The sequence below is a fragment of the Cyprinus carpio genome, chromosome B3 (assembly GCF_018340385.1).
Source record: "Cyprinus carpio isolate SPL01 chromosome B3, ASM1834038v1, whole genome shotgun sequence".
In the NCBI taxonomy this organism is placed as follows: domain Eukaryota; kingdom Metazoa; phylum Chordata; class Actinopteri; order Cypriniformes; family Cyprinidae; genus Cyprinus; species Cyprinus carpio.
In genome coordinates, this window is record NC_056599.1 from 6,001,535 (window position 1) to 6,022,276 (window position 20,742).

General features: G+C 36.4%; 2 protein-coding genes and 1 pseudogene across 3 annotated transcripts in view; 2 read left to right on the top strand and 1 right to left on the bottom strand.

Annotated features, from left to right (window-relative positions):
- LOC122136721 overlaps positions 1–20,742 on the top strand; it is a 690,060-nt pseudogene that overhangs the window by 409,365 nt on the left and 259,953 nt on the right.
- LOC122136724 (gastrula zinc finger protein XlCGF46.1-like) overlaps positions 1–20,742 on the bottom strand; it is a 184,000-nt gene that overhangs the window by 62,503 nt on the left and 100,755 nt on the right. The window lies entirely within an intron of this gene.
- LOC109061506 (zinc finger protein 501-like) lies at positions 7,438–20,438 on the top strand. Of its 2 annotated transcripts, none has more exons than XM_042721214.1 (4): positions 7,438–7,478; positions 8,802–9,063; positions 18,264–19,565; positions 20,267–20,438. In XM_042721214.1, exons 2-4 carry the CDS (start codon positions 9,006–9,008, stop codon positions 20,302–20,304), a joined length of 1,398 nt encoding a protein of 465 aa, XP_042577148.1. In that variant the 5' UTR covers positions 7,438–7,478; positions 8,802–9,005; the 3' UTR covers positions 20,305–20,438. The 2 variants fall into 2 exon arrangements, with proteins under 2 accessions (XP_042577148.1, XP_042577149.1); XM_042721215.1 differs by having other exon boundaries at positions 20,270–20,438.

A 20,742-nucleotide genomic window follows, 5' to 3' on the forward strand; every position in this document is an offset into this window, starting at 1 on the left:
TGAAAAGATTAGTGTCTTTTTTTGTTTTGTGCTTACAATTTAATGTCTTAAACTGCTGATCTTGTTACCATGCTAATAAAGTATTTTTTTATTATTATTATTTTATTACGGTTTCATTATATATTTATTATATATATACTCCCTTTGAGCTAAACTGACCTGTTTCCCTTACAACAACTTGTTTTACTCCATTTTGATTTCCTCTTGATTCTTCTTGGATAAAAATGAATATTACTTTTACTTGTGAAAGCTGCTAGAGCTTTAAAAATGCCTAATAAATTATTAGGCAAGCAGTTCATTGTACAGGTCCTTCTCAAAAAATTAGCATATTGTGATAAAAGTTCATTATTTTCCATAATGTAATGATAAAAAATAAACTTTCATATATTTTAGATTCATTGCACACCAACTGAAATATTTCAGGTCTTTTATTGTTTTAATACTGATGATTTTGGCATACAGCTCATGAAAACCCAGAATTCCTATCTCAAAAAATTAGCATATTTCATCCGACCAATAAAAGAAAAGTGTTTTTAATACAAAAGTCAACCTTCAGATAATTATGTTCAGTTATGCACTCAATACTTGGTCGGGAATCCTTTTGCAGAAATGACTGCTTCAATGCGGCGTGGCATGGAGGCAATCAGCCTGTGGCACTGCTGAGGTGTTATGGAGGGCCAGGATGCTTCGATAGCGGCCTTAAGCTCATCCAGAGTGTTGGGTCTTGCGTCTCTCAACTTTCTCTTCACAATATCCCACAGATTCTCTATGGGGTTCAGGTCAGGAGAGTTGTCAGGCCAATTGAGCACAGTAATACCATGGTCAGTAAACCATTTTCCAGTGGTTTTGGCACTGTGAGCAGGTGCCAGGTCGTGCTGAAAAACGAAATCTTCATCTCCATAAAGCTTTTCAGCAGATGGAAGCATGAAGTGCTCTAAAATCTCCTGATAGCTAGCTGCATTGACCCTGCCCTTGATAAAACACAGTGGACCAACACCAACAGCTGACATGGCATCCCAGACCATCACTGACTGTGGGTATTTGACACTGGACTTCAGGCATTTTGGCATTTCCTTCTCCCCAGTCTTCCTCCAGACTCTGGCACCTTGATTTCCGAATGACATGCAAAATTTGCTTTCATCCGAAAAAAAGTACTTTGGACCACTGAGCAACAGTCCAGTGCTGCTTCTCTGTAGCCCAGGTCAGGCGCTTCTGCCGCTGTTTCTGGTTCAAAAGCACACGCCTGTGCATGGTGGCTCTGGATGTTTCTACTCCAGACTCAGTCCACTGCTTCCGCAGGTCCCCCAAGGTCTGGAATCGGTCCTTCTCCACAATCTTCCTCAGGGTCCGGTCACCTCTTCTCGTTGTGCAGCGTTTTTTGCCACACTTTTTCCTTCCCACAGACTTCCCACTGAGGTGCCTTGATACAGCACTCTGGGAACAGCCTATTCGTTCAGAAATTTCTTTCTGTGTCTTACCCTCTCGCTTGAGGGTGTCAATGATGGCCTTCTGGACAGCAGTCAGGTCGGCAGTCTTACCCATGATTGCGGTTTTGAGTAATGAACCAGGCTGGGAGTTTTTAAAAGCCTCAGGAATCTTTTGCAGGTGTTTAGAGTTAATTAGTTGATTCAGATGATTAGGTTAATAGCTCGTTTAGAGAACCTTTTCATGATATGCTAATTTTTTGAGATAGGAATTTTGGGTTTTCATGAGCTGTATGCCAAAATCATCAGTATTAAAACAATAAAAGACCTGAAATATTTCAGTTGGTGTGCAATGAATCTAAAATATATGAAAGTTTAATTTTTATCATTACATTATGGAAAATAATGAACTTTTTCACAATATGCTAATTTTTTGAGAAGGACCTGTGTGTGTATGTATATATATATATATATATATATATATATATATATATATATATATATATATATATATATATATATATAATAACCCTTAAATATCCCTTAAATATCTTGAACTGCCTGAAGCTTTATAACGTTCTGCATTCTGCATATCTGGGCGAGCAGAGCTCATTAGCATTAAAGATAAATGAAGAATAAAGACCAACCTCATTGTTCCTCGTGTTTTATTCTCCTGGTTTATGGTTCCTCGTGTTTTATTCTCCAGGTTTCTGGTTCCTCGTGTTTTATTCTCCAGGTTTCTGGTTCCTCGTGTTTTATTCTGCAGGGTTCTGGTTCCTCGTGTTTTATTCTCCTGGTTTCTGGTTCCTCGTGTTTTATTCTCCAGGTTTCTGGTTCCTCGTGTTTTATTCTGCAGGGTTCTGGTTCCTCGTGTTTTATTCTCCTGGTTTCTGGTTCCTCGTGTTTTATTCTCCTGGTTTCTGGTTCCTCGTGTTTTATTCTCCTGGGTTCTGGTTCCTCGTGTTTTATTCTCCCAGGTTCTGGTTCCTCGTGTTTTATTCTCCTGGGTTCTGGTTCCTCGTGTTTTATTCTCCTGGGTTCTGGTTCCTCGTGTTTTATTCTCCCAGGTTCTGGTTCCTCTTGTTTTATTCTCCAGGTTTCTGGTTCATTGTGTTTTATTCTCCTGGTTTCTGGTTCCTCGTGTTTTATTCTCCTGGTTTCTGGTTCCTCGTGTTTTATTCTCCTGGTTTCTGGTTCCTCGTGTTTTATTCTGCAGGGATCTGGTTCCTCGTGTTTTATTCTTCTGGTTTCTGGTTCCTCGTGTTTTATTCTCCAGGTTTCTGGTTCCTCGTGTTTTATTCTCCTGGTTTCTGGTTCCTCGTGTTTTATTCTCCAGGTTTCTGGTTCCTCGTGTTTTATTCTCCAGGTTTCTGGTTCCTCGTGTTTTATTCTCCTGGTTTCTGGTTCCTCGTGTTTTATTCTGCAGGGTTCTGGTTCCTCGTGTTTTATTCCCCGGGTTTCTGGTTCCTCGTGTTTTATTCTGCAGGGTTCTGGTTCCTCGTGTTTTATTCTCCTGGTTTCTGGTTCCTCGTGTTTTATTCTCCAGGTTTCTGGTTCCTCGTGTTTTATTCTCCAGGTTTCTGGTTCCTCGTGTTTTATTCTCCTGGGTTCTGGTTCCTCGTGTTTTATTCTCCTGGGTTCTGGTTCCTCTTGTTTTATTCTCCTGGTTTCTGGTTCCTCGTGTTTTATTCTGCAAGGATCTGGTTCCTCGTGTTTTTATTCTTCTGGTTTCTGGTTCCTCGTGTTTTATTCTCCATGTTTCTGGTTCCTCGTGTTTTATTCTCCTGGTTTCTGGTTCCTCGTGTTTTATTCTCCATGTTTCTGGTTCCTCGTGTTTTATTCTCCGGGTTTCTGGTTCCTCGTGTTTTATTCTCCTGGTTTCTGGTTCCTCGTGTTTTATTCTGCAGGGTTCTGGTTCCTCGTGTGTTATTCCCCGGGTTTCTGGTTCCTCGTGTTTTATTCTGCAGGGTTCTGGTTCCTCGTGTTTTATTCTCCGGGTTTCTGGTTCACTCGTTTTTATTCTCCGGGTTTCTGGTTCACTCGTGTTCTCTTCACTCTCCTCTTTAACAAACACCATCTTCACAGCAGCAGATCTCAGTTCAGATGATACTCCTCCAGATATTCCTGCTTGATTCAAAACTTAGTCACAACTGTGAGGATGAAAATATTACAGGTATTTACTGAACTGATTCAAAAACTGTATTTCTATATTTACAGAAAAAACATCTCTAGCAGATTGTATTAAAACAGCACAAAAACAAAACAAAACAAAACAAAACAGAGAACTAAACTTGTTCCTCTGAGGTTTAATGGTGTTTGGCAAACAAACATCTGTTTTAGCGCCACCTGCTGGACTGGAGAGTGAAGCAACAAGAGGAGGAAAATAATACAGGGAAATATACCTAGTGCATGTACAAGGTGCGCTGAATTGTTTTCCTTAAAATAAATTAAAATTATATACTCGCGTGATATTTGATCAGCATCAACAGTCTTCCTGAGTGAGGATTAGAGAAAAAAGAGCAAATTTATTAGTCAAATATTGCATTGAAAATCAAGGTTCCCTAACGGTTAAGGGCCATCCCACTGAATAGTCCCTATTTGCTCCCAAAACTCCTCGGTTTTAAGCTTTTTTTCCTTTTTTTAGGGAACCTATTAGGCAAACTCCACTTTAACATGGTGTTTGGACATAAATGTTTGTTGAAAGTGTGTGAACACAACCGCCCTACAATGATGAAAATCCACCCACTCCTCATTTTTAATCACCTATAAACCAAATCAGTCTCACTATGCCTGCCATTTTGATTCTCTAATACATCACGTTGCTCATAGGCCACAAGGTGAACTAGAAAAAATGTGGCTAGAAAATAATTTTCATTCCCACACCTGAACACTACTTTTTCAATTCATTTGAATGCATAAAAAAAAAAAAAAGAAAAACTTCAGTTTCACAGAATGTCACCAACCAAAATTAATGATACACATAAAACTTAACAAAACTGTGATGTTTTATACATGAACATTTAGGCACTATGTAATCACAGAAAGATGAAATAAAAAGTAAAATTTGGCCCAAGTAGGGTGAAATTACTCAGTGTTACACTGCCCCCTTTAGTTTTCAATAATGCCAAAAATGGACAAGTCTACAACAGATTAATTACAGCTCAAGATCAGCCTAAAATATGACATCAGTATCATCCCAATCATATTGGCACTAACATTAAGGTGATAAGACGTGCCACTTCTCGGGGACATGCACTTTGATGTACAACGATCATTCTGCGCAGCGCAAACAACCAACACCTGGTTATTTTAGGCAATTTAGAAATCCTGTGAAGAACCTGTTTCTGGGAAGTGGCACGTCTGGTTCCCACATAAATCAGTAAACACAGTCTTGAGACATACAGGAACATATTTCAGTCATTTGCCTTGCTTGCAACTGCAGTGGACTACCTGCAACACACTTTCAGGAACAATATTTCTAGTCATCCAGGTCACGGTTTCATTACGGCTGCTTGGTAGTTTGCCCGTTTGAAGTGTTGGTACGGGGCAGGGGTAGGCAACATCAGTCCTGGAGTGCTGCTGTTCTGCAGAGTTTAGCTCCAACCCTGGAAAAACAAAAAAACAATCTCACCTGCCTGCATGACTGTAGCCAGGCTTTGAAAATGAGTGAACTGTACTATATTATCCCCTACAAATACAACTCATCATATACACTATAAACACTTTTAAAGAGACAGACATGTAAATTTTTGTGAAAGATGTTTTCTCTGTTTTTGGATGATCATACCCTATTTATTGCATCAAAATTTGTTAATACTTCACTATAGTTTGGGGTGGATCATTTTATCAGTTGTTTATCATTCATGTAAATATACATATTACCATTATAGTTTTATTATTACCCATTGCTACATAGCTGATAACATGGTCTAGTGCTCTTATGAATGTTTTTAGCATGATTTGTAAAAATGTATCTACTATACTGAATGGCACTTCTTTCTGCTAGTGTTTCCATATTTAATTTCATTCTGTAACCTACCTGTTCTATAGATCTGTGTAGACTACTAGTGTTAAATGTAACTGTTTTTGACAGTGTTGATAACGTTTCTGACAGATAATATAATTATATTTTTTATGCGTTTCCTTCACCGAATGTCGTATCCTGTCAGCAATAACCTGCTTTTTAGATTACTGTCAGTTTAAGTGCCGGCGATGCAGTGTTGCCAGATATTGCTGTTAAAACAAACAAAAAATGAAAAAATAAGCAAATAAACCGAAGTTATTTCTAATCATGGGCCGCGCTTGGTAGGGGCTAGAAAGAACATAGCACTCCCACATTTTTTTTCCTGTAATCAATTATATACATGCCATAGCCTATTGTATTTAATAACTAAGATGATAAAAAGACTCCTTAAGCATGCATAACTCATGCATTGCAATAACGACATGATTTGCAGTCGTCACAATTTTCATATACTTTTGACTGCTTTCTCTTGTTCTAAATAAATATTTACCTTTTGATAATCATTCTGTGTGTGTAAAAGTGATTTTAAAATGAACAAGATTTGTAAGTTTAATGTCTAGCTCGATTTGAGTTCATTTTAGCCTAGCAAAGTAGTAATTTTGAACCATAAAAAAGCACCCCATCATGCTGGGTCAAACATATAACCCAACTCATTGGGTTGAAACACCCCAGCGCCAGGTTCATCCCTTTTTGACCCACCGCTGGGTTGCCAAAATATCCCAAATTGGATTGTTTTTAACCCAGCTGTTTTTAGAGTGTAGTGAAATTAATATAGCAATTAGCAAATCTAAAATCAAGAGAATAATATCAATTGAAGTAAGAAAGATATGACAAAAGATATGGGATAGTGGAATATCTAGCAGATACAGGGCTGTGTAGGTAAAGAGAGAATAAGACGTGGAAGAAAGATATTATTATAACAAGAATGGACATTCAGCTTTAAATATCAATTTACACAAAGTAGGGAAGCATGAAAATGGTAGATGTGATAACTGTGGGAACCCAGAAACAGTAAAGCACGTTCTTCTAGAATGTGATGCGTATGAAAGACAAAAGAAATCAACTTTACCATATTCCATCAAACCTAATTTATGCTTAAGTATCACTCAATATATTACTAAGGAATACACAAATGAAATCAAGAATGAAAGAAGAAGTGTTCCGTTATCTAGAAAAAGATTTTTAATAACATATCCTTATTTCAACCTTATCTGTTGACTCCACACTCCAGATCAGTAGGTGGCGGTAATGCACCTTTAAGTTGGTTTGCCAAAACCACCAAAAAAACATCAGAAGAAGAAGGAGGAGGAGGAGGCTTCAGGGGGCAAGGAAGTCGACCGGAAGTTGAAGTCGGCCGCGTGCCGCCATCTTGTAGCAGAACTTCACTTGCGTTAGCATCCCATTGACTCCCATTCATTTTTGCGTCACTTTGACAGCGAATAACTTTACATCTGAGGCGTTTAAAGACTCCATTTGTCCATTATTTATTTCTAAAGATACACGACAATGTATAAATGGCTCCATTACCTTCTATGTTACATTATGGCCCCGTAGAAACAGTTTTTGTAAAAATAGGCTTAACGATTGCGTCATAACCACTCGACTCTCTGTCGCACAGTAGAGAAATTACCGTACAGACAGGAGGAGAAGCTCGCAGGCAACCCGGGGAGACGTCAAGAGATATGGCGTACTGGCGTTACATTTTAAAATACTATACAAAATAATTAATCAGAATACTTACTCCTGCTCACTCAGGCCAAAGAACTCCCCGCTCAAGCTCGCCGTCTCTGCAAGATTAACGATGGCAGTTTTCACGCACAGCTACTAGAAGATTTACATCTGTCAGACAGGTTGCTGACGTCATCAAGCTTAGTTTGAGTCTGCGCGTCAGAAACGGAAGTTCTAAAAATCGCTAAAAACGGGCTTCACTTGCCTCAATTGAGTTCCAATGGGGTCGCTGTGTCCATTTCTTTTACTGTCTATGGGAGGCTTGGCTAAGCGAGACTATCTGAAGAAAGAAGCAAATCACGGTATTTCTCATATTTACACTACTATCAAACACACTTTATGCAGTTTGTTCAAGCGACATTTTACAGGCTCGTGTTGTTTTCATCAGGTTCAGCGCTACTTGTGCGTCTTTTCAGGGTTCTTCCTGCTGAAATAAACATTTAGTGCAACAGCATGTGAGGAAATTATGAAGAATTAATTCAGACGATTTTGTGAGCTTTTAAGCGTCCGTGCGATTGTTTCTATGTTCGTAGAGAGAACTGTTGCTGAATGTCAAGTTTAAAATAAAGTGAGATACTAAAACAGAAACCGCTAACGTTACTTAGAGCCACGTGAGACATCCATAAATAAATGTTAATACAGCGAAAGATGAATCAAATGTGACACTGAAATAATTAAATATTGCTTTGTGGTGCTCTTTATTTGAAGGTCCCACATGCAAAAAATACTATTGTAATTTATAGTAAATACTATAATGATTTTGAACCATACTATAAGTGTGTAGTACATCATGTATTATAATGTTTACAACATTGTTAATGAATGCTACAGCATACTGTAGTATTGCAGTATTAACTCTAGTGGACTGTTGTAATTATTGTTGTTTTAGTTTTAGTTATATTGTGATGTTTAATAATTATTGTTGTTTTAGTTCTATTGGTTTGTTGAACTGTAATAAATACTGTAGTATACTTTAGTTTTTACTACAGTAAACTGTAGTGTGTTGCAGTGTAATATATCCTATAGTTGTAAAAAAAACCTTAGTACAGTATTACTTAGTAATTTGTTTATATTACTATAACTGTTATATTACCACAGCAACTATAATATTACCACAACAAATTAAAGTACTTTACTATAGCATGGGATTTTTTTGGCCATTGTTTGTTTCTGTACATACAAGACTTTAACATGTTAATGATCTAATTACTTTATTGCAATGAATTTAGTTATTAGAAAATCAAACTCTTTAGACATTCATATTATGGTGCTTTACGGCAGTTATTTGCTTTAGTGTTTGTTTTTGTATTATTTCTTTTTTATACATACTGTGAGAAATTGGCTTTTTTCATATATCCTGACTCAAATAATGTGTTTCTATCAACAAACACTGAGAATAAAGTCAGATAATCTGCTGATGATCCTGAATGTCTTGTTGAATGAGTGTTGATGGTCTGAGACTCATCAATATTAACAGAGCTGCTGAAAATACTCTTTTTAATGTCTTCCTGTTTTCACCTCATTTATTATGCTGATGTCTTCAATGAAATGAGCTTTAAGTTGCAAATTACATGAGATGTTTGCTGTGAAAACGATCTCAGTGATGTATTTTTTTATTTTGGCAGAATTGGCAGCTCCTCACATTCTACAATTCACCTTTAATGAAGCTCCTCCCACAATAATCACATCAACAGTGAAGCTCCGCCCACAGTAGTTCACCAATAAATGCAGGACTATCTCCATCAGTTTGCAAGTGAAGACGAGCTTCAAATCATCAGGAAGAGCTGAAATCTGCAAAATCTGACTTTATTAAAGAGGACAGAGAGAAGATGAGAGATCCAGAACCCTGCAGAATCAAACACACTGAAGATAATCAAGAACAAACAGGTTGGTGTTTATCTTTCTACCTTTATTAATAGTGCTGATGGTTATAAAGCTTCAAGCTAATTTAGATTTGCTCTAATAGGTAAAATATTAGCTCTGCAATAATATAGCTGAAGCATCAAATAATAAGGCAGGGCTCCAGACTTTCACCACTTTCACTTTCACTCAATTTTTTTCCAGATATGCATGATGCTGGTGTGACCACCTCATTTCCCAACAGTATTTAATCAAGAGCAGCCAGTGATTCCGTAGAGAACGCTCTATACTAGGATCTCATTTTACCAGCACAGGTCACATTTAGATCCGCTCGTGCTGTTTCATATTTCTTTTAAACAACATTTTTCAGCTTTGCACATTATAACCAAACACACACAATTCTGTTGAGCTTATGTATGCAGTGGCCAATCAGAGAGTTCTGATTAGTCATCATTGAAACATTTTGATCAGTGCATGGCTCGCCGGCTGAATTCTGCACTCTCGCAGCGAATCCACTCATCATAAACAAAAAAGTGCAGATGTACGTGTGATTTAAGTAATAGATTCATTCATCATACAGTGTAGACCGCTTCAGTGATTATAACGGGAGTTTTTTTGAGCTGACATGACACCTAGGTACTTAACTATAAAAGATGGCTTATTTTAGGTAGCAGTGTCAGCGCTAGGGCGGGGCTTGATGTGTTTATGTACAGATGAGAGTGTTGCTTAGCCCCGGGGCTTGACTGGGATGATTTCCTAATGATGTTCCTGTGTTTTTTGTTTTTGTTTTTTTTGTTTTTTTTTGAGTGTCTCTTTCATTAACATGAAAAATAAACATTAAAAACCCTAAAAAATAAGTGCCTAATATGTGGCCTATAAATAATTTATTTATGAGGGAGGGGTCAAGCAAGCAACACGCAAACTGTGCGCAGTATTTAGATGAGAGATGAAACTACTTCAACATATGCTGATAACGGTATATAACTCTCTTAAATTATTCCCCTAATATTTCTGTTGTGGCCCGTATATTGAAAACATGAGCAGGTTGTTTTTGATAATCGGTGCACAAAATAAAGCTGCTCTTATTTTTTAATGATGACTGCTGTTCATAATTTTTATTATAGGCCCATAATTCATTGTATAAATTAATAGACCTGTTAAAAAAAAAAAAAAAAAAAAAACTTTTTAAATGAGGAATTAGTTAATAGCCTAAACTTTAATTATCCTCACAGTGCATCATGCGGTGATGTGCTATGAAATTAGTGTAATTTCAAGTGATTTAATAAAAGTAATCTAATAATAATAATAATAATAGGCCTAATAATAAGAAGAATGTAACAGGCCTACATTAATTGGAAATGTTAAGTCCACTTAATATTGGCAATTTTTGATGCGTTTGACAATATCTCTGGCTATCGTCACATAATACGACCTACCTGGTCTCATGGCATAAATGTACCTGGGTGCACTTTTATAGTGAGATGCAAAATACATACCAATAAGTACATATCACTGCAGTTTCCAAAATAAATGAACACTAGAGGATCTTATAATTACACAACCTGATTAATATTCATGAATCCAGCAGCTCATTCATTCTTAGTGAATTTTTGAATGTTCTTATTAGTAGAATTTGTTTTATCATCATCTTATCGGTATTATTGGTCGGGTTTTCCCAGTTGTAATTTTTTTTTTTTTATTATTTATTTATTTTTTATACAGAAACACTGAATGAAAAACAAAGCACCACCACCAGTCCTAAATTCAGTTAAAATGTTTATGCATTCATACATGGTTACCAAGTTATAATTACTAAAGTTCTATCATTAAATAGTACTTGATTATCCAGATGTCATATTATAATGCTTGACTGACTGATGTTAAGAGTGTACTTTCAGGTATTTAAAAAGCTGTGCCATTTTAAAAACATATACATTATTATACAGTATGTGTATGTATGTATGTATGTAACATAATAAAAACACAGTAATACATACCTATATCAACATGATATAAACGTGCCAGGGTTCCCGTGTTTTAGCGCCACTCAGTGGACATTATTTTTGAAACTGCAGCGAAACGTGCAGTAAGGTACATAAAAACGGTGTTGCACAGAAAGTGCACAGAGGTACGTATTTTTATGATTTTTATGAGGTTGCACATGACGCATCTCAGCACAGGGAGGTTATCGCGGGGCCCCCGTGCAGTGCGTGCCCGTCCGCTATGCCAATGTGTGGAAATAGTCGTATGAATTGTCGGCTCTTTATCTATTGTAAAAAAAATTTTGAATTTACCATGTTTTCCTGCCAGTTGGAATTGAGAGTGACTGACACTTGATGGTCAGAAAAAAGAACTAAATGGATAGTGTAAAAAAAAAAAAAAAGAAAACAATGAAAAAAATCCATACGTTCTCTTTTTTCTATGTGTGTGAATATTGTATTAAATTGTAAATGTCATATTTGGCAGTTGGCATTAGAAGTTACATTACTAATAACAGTGGCATATGAGAAGTTTAATACCACAGGAAAAAAAATAATCAAATTTGCCTTATTCGAAGTTGCTGTATATGAAAAAACACAAGGTGGCTGAATTTGCAAGCTGTTTAGATAGCTGAAGCTTATAGACATTCATTACTTTCACCCAATTTAATTAGTTTTTCTGCACCCCCGCTAAACTGTTAAGCCCCTCCTTAGCACCGCCAACAAGACAAAATCCTGGAGCCAACACTGGTAGGTAGTTATAAAGGCAACACTTTTGTTTTTGTCCCCATTTATCATGAGCTGAACTCAATGATTTAAGACTTTTTCTGTGTACACAAAAGGCCTATTTCTCTCAAATGTTGTTCACAAATCTGTGTTAGTGAGCACTTCTCCTTTGCCGAGATAATCCTTCCAACTCACAGGTGTGGCATATCAAGATGCTGATTAAACAGCATGATTATTGCACAGGTGTGCCTTAGGCTGGCAACAATTTTTAAGAAAAGGGAAGAGTCAAAAATATCAATTATTATATAAATTTAAATAATTAGGCTATTATTAGACAATTATTATATTAAATTACATAAATATATTAGTGTATTAATTATTTCGATTTTTATAATGCATTAGCTTTTAAAAATATGTAGCAAAAATAGCATATGGGCTTATTGAAAAAGCAAATTCCTCCTCTACCAGCAGTGATAATACAAAGCAGTGCGCCTGACTTTGAAACAATGCAGTGCTCAAGTTTATTCAGTGAAATCATAGCATTTTGAAGTTTAATCTACATACTAATCTATATTCCAATTTTCCTATTATTAAATATTATTAAATATTCCTATATTCAAATTGTCTTTCTGTCCCCAAATTTAAGACATCTAATAATTAAGACTTATATCATTTTAGAGTTTACATGGCCTTAAATTTAAACAATTTAACTGAAGACTTTTAAGGACCCGTGGAAACCCTAAGAACATATTTCAGTGCAAACATTTCTGTCATGCATTTGGCAAAAAGCTTTTGTTGACAATGCATTTTACCTTTAAAATTTGATGCAAGTGCAACTCTGGCGTCCCCGTTGTTTGTGCATAGTGGTGTAATGACGATTTAAATAACAGATTTCCAAACATATAAGTACGCCCTGGAAATTAGTAAAAAGATAATCTGTTTACCATCTTGACTGGAAAATGCTGTTTTCATGGTCAGTTTTTAATTTATTATTTCCTAATGTTAGTGAATGTTTACATGCACTCGAATGTCCTACTACACTGATATTAATGCAGGGAGCAGCTGGAAACTAACGACCTCTCCTGGTTGGAAATAGTATTAAACTGAAAGCAGTCTTTACGTGACTTACATTTAAAATATTTTCAAATTTATCATCCGAGTCTAAAATGATCCAGCGGGCCGTACTTAAAGACACTGTGGGCCGTATATGGCAGTTTTGGTTTCTTATAACCAAAAATAGATTGCATTGGCACCCCCTTTTGTCGGCTGTCAACGTCACTTTATCAGACACCTTTCCTTAGATGATGAACCAGACAGGCCGACGGCCATTCTGGTCTTCTCCAGAACATCCAGATGGCCAGTCCGCCCCTGGCTGTCATTATATTAATTCATCATTTTGAACAGGAGTCCAGGATTCGTCTGGAAAATATGTTTAAAATGCATTTAACAGTATGAAAAAGAGCAATAAGACGTTATTATTAAATGAAATTGCGCACTTTGATTTTGAATGGCGAAAACCTGCTCACCCACAGATATTGCCTGAGTCCCAATGTGCATATTATCCATCCTAAATTCTATGTGATATTAGTAATTTTCAATACTATTTAGAGCAGATAGGGTGGATAGTATGCACATTGGGATTCTGGGACTGTCTACTGCTTTTCACGTAACTTACATATTTACCCATCATACATTGGATATAGCCTGATTCGTTGGTCTGTTGGATTGGATTGCTTTTTTACTACAACCGAACCACTCCAGAGTTCATTTTCAATTGATTGTTGTGGCATGGAGCCGAGCGCGATTGCAATGTTCACATATGCCCAAACAAACTGAGCTAAGGGGGAAACGCGCCAGGTTCCGATACAATGGGCCAGGTGTGAAAGCACCTTATAGTGTGTTATGTGTAAGACAGGTTAAAGAGTTAGGTCTTTAATCTAGATTTAAACTGACAGTGTGTGTTTGCCTCCCGAACAATGTAAGGTAGGTTATTCTAGGTATTATCAAATTGCCAGAGTTTTGAGAACGCAGCGGACGTGGAGGACTTTAATGCAATAAGAGCTCATTCAATTACTGGGGTGCTAAACTACTTAGGACTTTATAAGTAATAAGCAAAATTTAAAAATCTATACAATGTTTAATAGGGAGCCAGTACAGTGTTGACAGAACCGGGTTAATATGGTCATACTTCATGGTTCTAGTAAAAACTCTAGCTGCTGCATTTTGGACCAGCTGGAGTTTGTTTATTAAGCGTGCAGAACAAACCACCCAATAAAGCATTACAATAATCCAGCCTTGAGGTCATAAACGCATGGATTAACATTTCTGCATTTGACATTGAGAGTATAGGTTGTAATTTAGATATATTTTTGAAATGGAAAAATGCAGTTTTACCAATGCTAGAAACATGGCTTTCAAAGGAAAGATTGCTATCAAATAGCAAATCTAGGTTCCTAACTGATGACTAAGAACTGACAGAGCAGCCATCAAGTCTTAGACAGTGTTCTAGGTTATTACATGCAGAGGTTTTAGGTCCAATAATTAACACTGTTTTTTCACAGTAAGAAATTACTCGTCATTCAGTTTTTTATATGACTATTAGGTCCATTCGTTTTTTCAAATTGGTATGTTTCGCTGGACCGGGAAGTTATATAGAGCTGAGTGTCATTAGCATAACAGTGAAAGCTAATACCGTGTTTCCTGATGATATCTCCCAAGGGAAACATGTAAAGCGTGAAAAGTAACGGCCCTAGTACTGAGCCTTGAGGAACTCTATACTGCACTTGTGAACGATATGATACCTCTTCATTCACTGCTAAGAATTGATGGCGGTCATATAAGTACGATTTAAACCATGCTAATGCACTTCCACTAATGCCAACAAAGTGTTCTAGCCTATGTAAAAGAATGTTGAGGTCAATAGTGTCAAACGCAGCGCCAAGATCAAGTAGCACTAATAGAGAGATACAACCACGATCAGATGATAAGAGCAGGTCATTTGTATCTCTAATGAGAGCAGTCTCAGTACTATGATACGGTCTAAATCCTGACTGGAAATCCTCAAACCATTTTTCTCTAAGAAGGAATAGAATTGTGTGGATACTACCTTTTCTAGTATCTTGAACAGAAAAGGGAGAGTTGAGATCAGTCTGTAGTTAACTAGCTCTTTTTGGGTCAAGTTGTGTTTTTTTTAATGAGAGGCTTAATAACAGCCAATTTGAAGGTTTTGGGGACATATCCTAATGACAATGATGAATTAATAGAGGAGGATCTATGACTTCTGGAAGCATACAGGTGCCTATGCCACCTCCAGCAAGATGCCGCCCTGGGGTGCGTTTCCCGAAAACATTGTTAGCCAACTATGGTCGCAAGTTCCGTCGTTACAAGCAAAGTTCAATGATTCGGTTTTTCCCAGAACCATAGTTCAAACAAACATTGCAAACAGTGTCGCAAACTTATGTCACTGTAACTACAGCTGTGGTTAGAAGCATAGTTTCTTGTTAGCAAGGGATATGGGCTTAAATAAATATGCTCTTGGGCACAATAAGCAAGCTAACATGCAGTACAATCTATATATTTCATTCTATCTAAGTATAAATTAATTTTAATCTATGTATTTTTGTGCATCCTCTAAAAGCTCCATTTTGGAAAAGTTTGCATGTGCATAAATACCTCATTATTAATGGCTCTATATTGTTGAAGTAATGTGGTTCAAATGACGGAGATGCGACAGTGTTCAGGAAGCAGTTGTAACCAGCTAGTTTGTTTCAACAACAATGCATCATACTATGGTGGTTTATCAGCAAGTTCCATCATTGTATGGGAAACGCAGCCCTGGGTGGTTGCCTATGCCTAAATCTGCCACTAATTGTACATTTAATACAACTAGAATACATTATTTTCTATGTAAAAATGAGATAAGCATGTTAATGTTGTTAATGAAAGTAAATTTTGTATGCTCCCCAGCATAAGCTTAGTGCTTTACTGTCAAATGTGTATTGCCAAGTAATAAATGTTTCATATTATCAGGGTTCCTGCGGGTCCTTAAAAAGTCTTAAATTTAGTTGTATCAAATTTAAGGCCATAAAAATTTTAAATTGTACAAGAAAGACTTAATTTGATTTCAAAAGGTCTTACATTTTGGTACGCAAATTCACGAATTGCCATATGGCTTAATGTTGTGACTAAACTTTAAAAGACTGCATGATTTCGTTAAATAAACATGAGCGCTGCAGTTTCAAAGTCCAAAAGTCTGGTGCAACGATGATTTGTGTTCTGTTACTGGGGAAACACTTTTATTTAGTTGTTTAATTGTATACACTTAATTATTGTCCTAACTATCTCCTAACCCTAAACATTCCCATTGGTAACCCTCTTGAAATATTTAAACTAATTTGTTTTAATATATTCTATATATTCTGGATTTAAATTGAGTTTTCATGGAAAGAAAGACTTGTGTCTGTGCAATACTTAAGTTCTTTAGCAACATAGTGCTTCACATGTGACACTTAAAAAAAATGCAGTGCACTGTAAAACAACTGTGCTACAAATTAGTGTTTATTAGTACTTTAATAAATGTAAAATAATTTGAATACAAATCAACCGTCTATGGACACCTTGACAATTGAATTGTCATTGGCTAGTTTTTTTTTTTTTGTTTACTTGCCAGATTGATATATATATATATATATATATATATATATATATATATATATATATATATATAATGTGTGTATATATTATATATATATGTGTGTGTATATATATATATGTGTGTGTGTGTGTGTGTGTTTGTAAAATGGCACAGTTTTTTTTAAATATCTGAGGGTATAATGTTAACATTTTTTAGTATAGTTTTATAATATTTTGTTAAATTGTTATTTTTTTTTAGATATTTGTTAGTTGGATTTTTAAGTTTTTCTGTAAAAAAAAAATTGGGAAAACACTAACAAAAATACTGATAAGATAATAATGATAAGAATTCTACTAATAAGAACAATATAAAACTCACTAAGGATTAATGAGCTTCTGGATTCATTAATATTAATCAGTTTGTGTGCGTTCGCTCAAACTGATTTGCCCGACGGCGAGTCATGCGGCTTCACACTAGAGTTTACGGTACGTCAAATACAGGTGCGCTGCACATTCATTCAGATAAACTGAAAATAGCACAGATCACTTTACGGAGAGATAAACTCTGAAGCGCTCAGTCAGAGTGTTCAGCAAGTAAAAATATATCTGTGCTAAACTTATACTTAGCTTCCAACTCACACACTGGCGAGTAAAATCAGAGAATTTATTAGCCAGTGGCTAATATTGGACATCATTTAGTTGCCCAGAGTGAAGATTTAGTCGCATATGTGAGTGATTTACTCTCAATGTAGAGGGTTGATACAAATACTAATTTACAACATCCAGCAGCACAATGAACTGTTTTGCACAGCTAAATAGGCTAAATGGAGATTGCTGACACCCCATCGAACACTCGTTCGCCACATTTCACCACATTTCATGCCAACTCTAATATCAAAAATAAGATGGAAAGATAAAAAAAAAAATCATTTTCTTTGAAAATATGTGTTCTGGGCTGGAATGTCGATCTTTGTTTTGGTTTGTGAAACCCGCCCACTGCCAGTTTACCCAATTGTATTTTGGCACCCTGGGTTGGCAGTTGTCGGAAAACACAATCTGGCAACTTGCATGTCAAGTCTGAGGAGTGGCTGGGTGAAAAAAAAAAAAAACCTCTCCAATATTTTGAATTTGGATTGCAATACCTAGTAGTTTAATTTAATAAACACCCATATGTATTCACACTTGGTTGTCTGTGTTTGCTGCTCACAGGACGAGGTCACTTTAACGTTCCGGTTTCGTTACATGCTCTGGGAGCAATGTATTAGTAGTAAAATTATTTTTCGTGGCCAGAGAAATTATTTTACTTAGAGTCAATAAACGATTAACACTGTCCGCCCTGCGGACGAACAAATCATTTTATTGTACTATTAATGATATAATGCTACAAGTAATTCCTGAAGATGAATGTAGTTAATAATAACCCTTTATGATTAATTATGTACATCTCACTTTGAGCTAATTTGTTACATTATCTTTATTTTGTAAACCCCTCAGCACTACCAAACCTGCTTCTGGCACCACTATCTGTTGACCTTGCACTGGTGCCACTGCTAACAAATGTTAGTCTGGAGCCCTGTAAGGGACATTTTCTATGAACTGGGTACTTTGTTCTATAACATTATGTAATTTGTAGTGAATCAAACATATTTAATAGTTCTTCCTATAGAAACATGGATTTGTGCCTATAATGATTTAAAAATCATTTAAAGAACAATGTACCACATTCATTGAAAAAAAATTCAGGGATGTATAATAAAAAAAAATGCATCAAAATGACCAACATTTTGTATAATAATTATTTACTTTACACTTTTATATCAGGGTTCATTTTTATGTCCAAATTGCTCTGCTTTTCATGAGTTACTGAAAATAAACTATTTTTATTTTTAGAGATGATTGAAGAAAACAATGAGAATGAAGAACTGAGTGAAGGTGAGGAGAAAAATCATGTTAGAACTGGAGAAAAACCCTTGAGTTGCTCTCAAACAAAACAGAAAGATTTAAAGAAAAGAAGAGCCAAGAAATCTTTCACATGCACCCAGTGTGGAAAGAGTTTGAAAAGCAAATATAATCTTGACGTTCACAAGAGAGTTCATACTGGAGAGAAACCATACACATGTGATCAGTGCGGCAAAACATTTTTGAGAGCTTCAGACCTGAAGAAACATCTGAGACTTCATACACAAGAGAAGATTTATTCATGTTCTGTGTGTGGAAAGAGATTTTCATGTCAACAACATTTAAAAGAACATCAGAAAATACACATTGCTGTGAGAGAGTGCATGTGCTTTGATTGTGGGAATACTTTTACTGCAGCGAGCAGTTTAAAACAGCACCAGAAGATTCACACTGGAGAGAAACCTTACAAGTGTTCACACTGTGACAAGAGATTCAGTCGATCAGAAAGCCTGAAAACACACAAGAGGATTCACACTGGAGAAAAACCTTATAAGTGTTCAACCTGTAACAAGAGATTCAACCAGTCATCAAATCTGAAAAAACATGAGAGTACCCACACTGGAGAGAAACCGCACACATGTGATCAGTGCGGGAAGAGTTTTGCACGAAAAGGACACCTTACAGGGCATATGAGAGTTCATACTGGAGTGAAACCGTACCCTTGTGATCAATGTGAAAAGAGTTTCACACAATCATCACACCTTAAGAGACACATGAAGATCCACACTGGAGAAAAAACACACGCATGTGATCAATGCAGCAAAACATTTTTGAGAGCTTCAGACCTGAAGAAACACCTGAGTGTTCATACAAAGGAGAAACCACATTCATGTCATTTGTGTGGAAAGAGTTTTTCACTTCTACAAAGTTTGAAACAACATCAGAAAATGCATACTGGTGTGAGAGAGTACATGTGCTTTGTGTGTGAAAAGACTTTTACTTTAGCGAGCTGTTTAAAACAGCACCAGAGGATTCACTCTGGAGAAAAATCTTATAAGTGTTCACACTGTGACAAGAGATTCAGTCAGTCGATAAATCTGAAAACACATGAGAGGATCCACACTGGAGAGAAACCTTACAAGTGTTCACACTGTGACAAGAGATTCAGTCAGTCGATAAATCTGAAAACACATGAGAGGATTCACACTGGAGAGAAACCGTATCACTGCACTGCATGTGGGAAGTGTTTCAGTCATTCATCTGCTCTACACATTCATACAAAAAACATTCACAGTAAGTAGATCATCTTAAGATCCAGCAATTTCAGATCTGATGCTGCGTCCTCAACAAATGAGATGCAATAAAATATCATCTGCATAAATCTGTTCTAACCAAACATTAAAGTGACATGACATACAGGCAAGTATGGTGACCCATACTCAGAATTCGTGCTCTGCATTTAACCCATCCAAAGTGCACACACACACAGCAGTGAACACACACACACTGTGAACACACACCCGGAGCAGTGTGATCATTTATGCTGCGGCGCCCGGGGAGCAGTTGGGGGTTCGGTGCCTTGCTCAAGGGCACCTCAGTCGTGGTATTGCCACCCTGAGACTCGAACCCACAACCTTAGGGTTAGGAGTGACATGACGAAACATTATCTAAAGTTTTCACAGTGAATAAAGTTCCTCTTCATCTTTAAGGTCTAACAACAAATGTATATTTTAGTCAGTATATTGCTCTTTGTTTGCTTATGGTGCTGGAGCTTGTTTTGTAAAGTTGAAGATCATTTAAATAAAATGAGAAGAACTCACATGACTTCCTAACATTTACAGCGTATGTTTAACCGTTAAATATAAATGATGCAACATAAAAAACACATCTTAAGTCATAGTAAAGACTCATCTGTACAGCGTCAGAAATCTGAAATCTTGATTATTCACATTTCATCATGTCTGTTGGAAATTAAACTTGTTTGTGTTTGGCAGAAGAAGAGGACAGAGAGAACACGAGTGATCCTGAATAAAACATGATACTGAAGAACAAAGTGGTCTGTGTTTGTTCCTGATTCCTCATTCATCAAGCTGATGCTCACTAGAGTTACATTGTTTCAGGTTGAGAGTAAAATAAAGACATTAAATAAATCACATATTAAATTAATTATTTTGACATTGAACTTTTATATGAATTTGACCCAGGGAAGCCTCAAGTGCAGGTGAACTGGGAAGTCTGAAGGTCTTTTCACACTAAACATTCAATTCAATTCAAGTTTATTTGTATAGCACTTTTTACGATACAGATCATTGCAAAGCAACTTTACAGAAAATTTAGTTTCTACAATATTTAGTAGTAGCTTATCAGTGGTGACTGTCAGTTTATGTGTATACGGCAGAAATGTTCAGAAAAATCAATAAAAGACGTAAACAAACAGACGATTAACACTATTAACAGCACTTATGCAATC

Excerpts from the sequence above, each read along its gene's own strand:
- LOC109061506 (XM_042721214.1), top strand. The coding sequence starts at position 9,006 with ATGAGAGATCCAGAACCCTGCAGAATCAAACACACTGAAGATAATCAA. Across the intron at positions 9,064-18,263 it reads AGATAATCAAGAACAAACAG|AGATGATTGAAGAAAACAAT; the intron begins GTTGGTGTTTAT and ends TTTTATTTTTAG. Across the intron at positions 19,566-20,266 it reads TCATACAAAAAACATTCACA|AAGAAGAGGACAGAGAGAAC; the intron begins GTAAGTAGATCA and ends TGTGTTTGGCAG.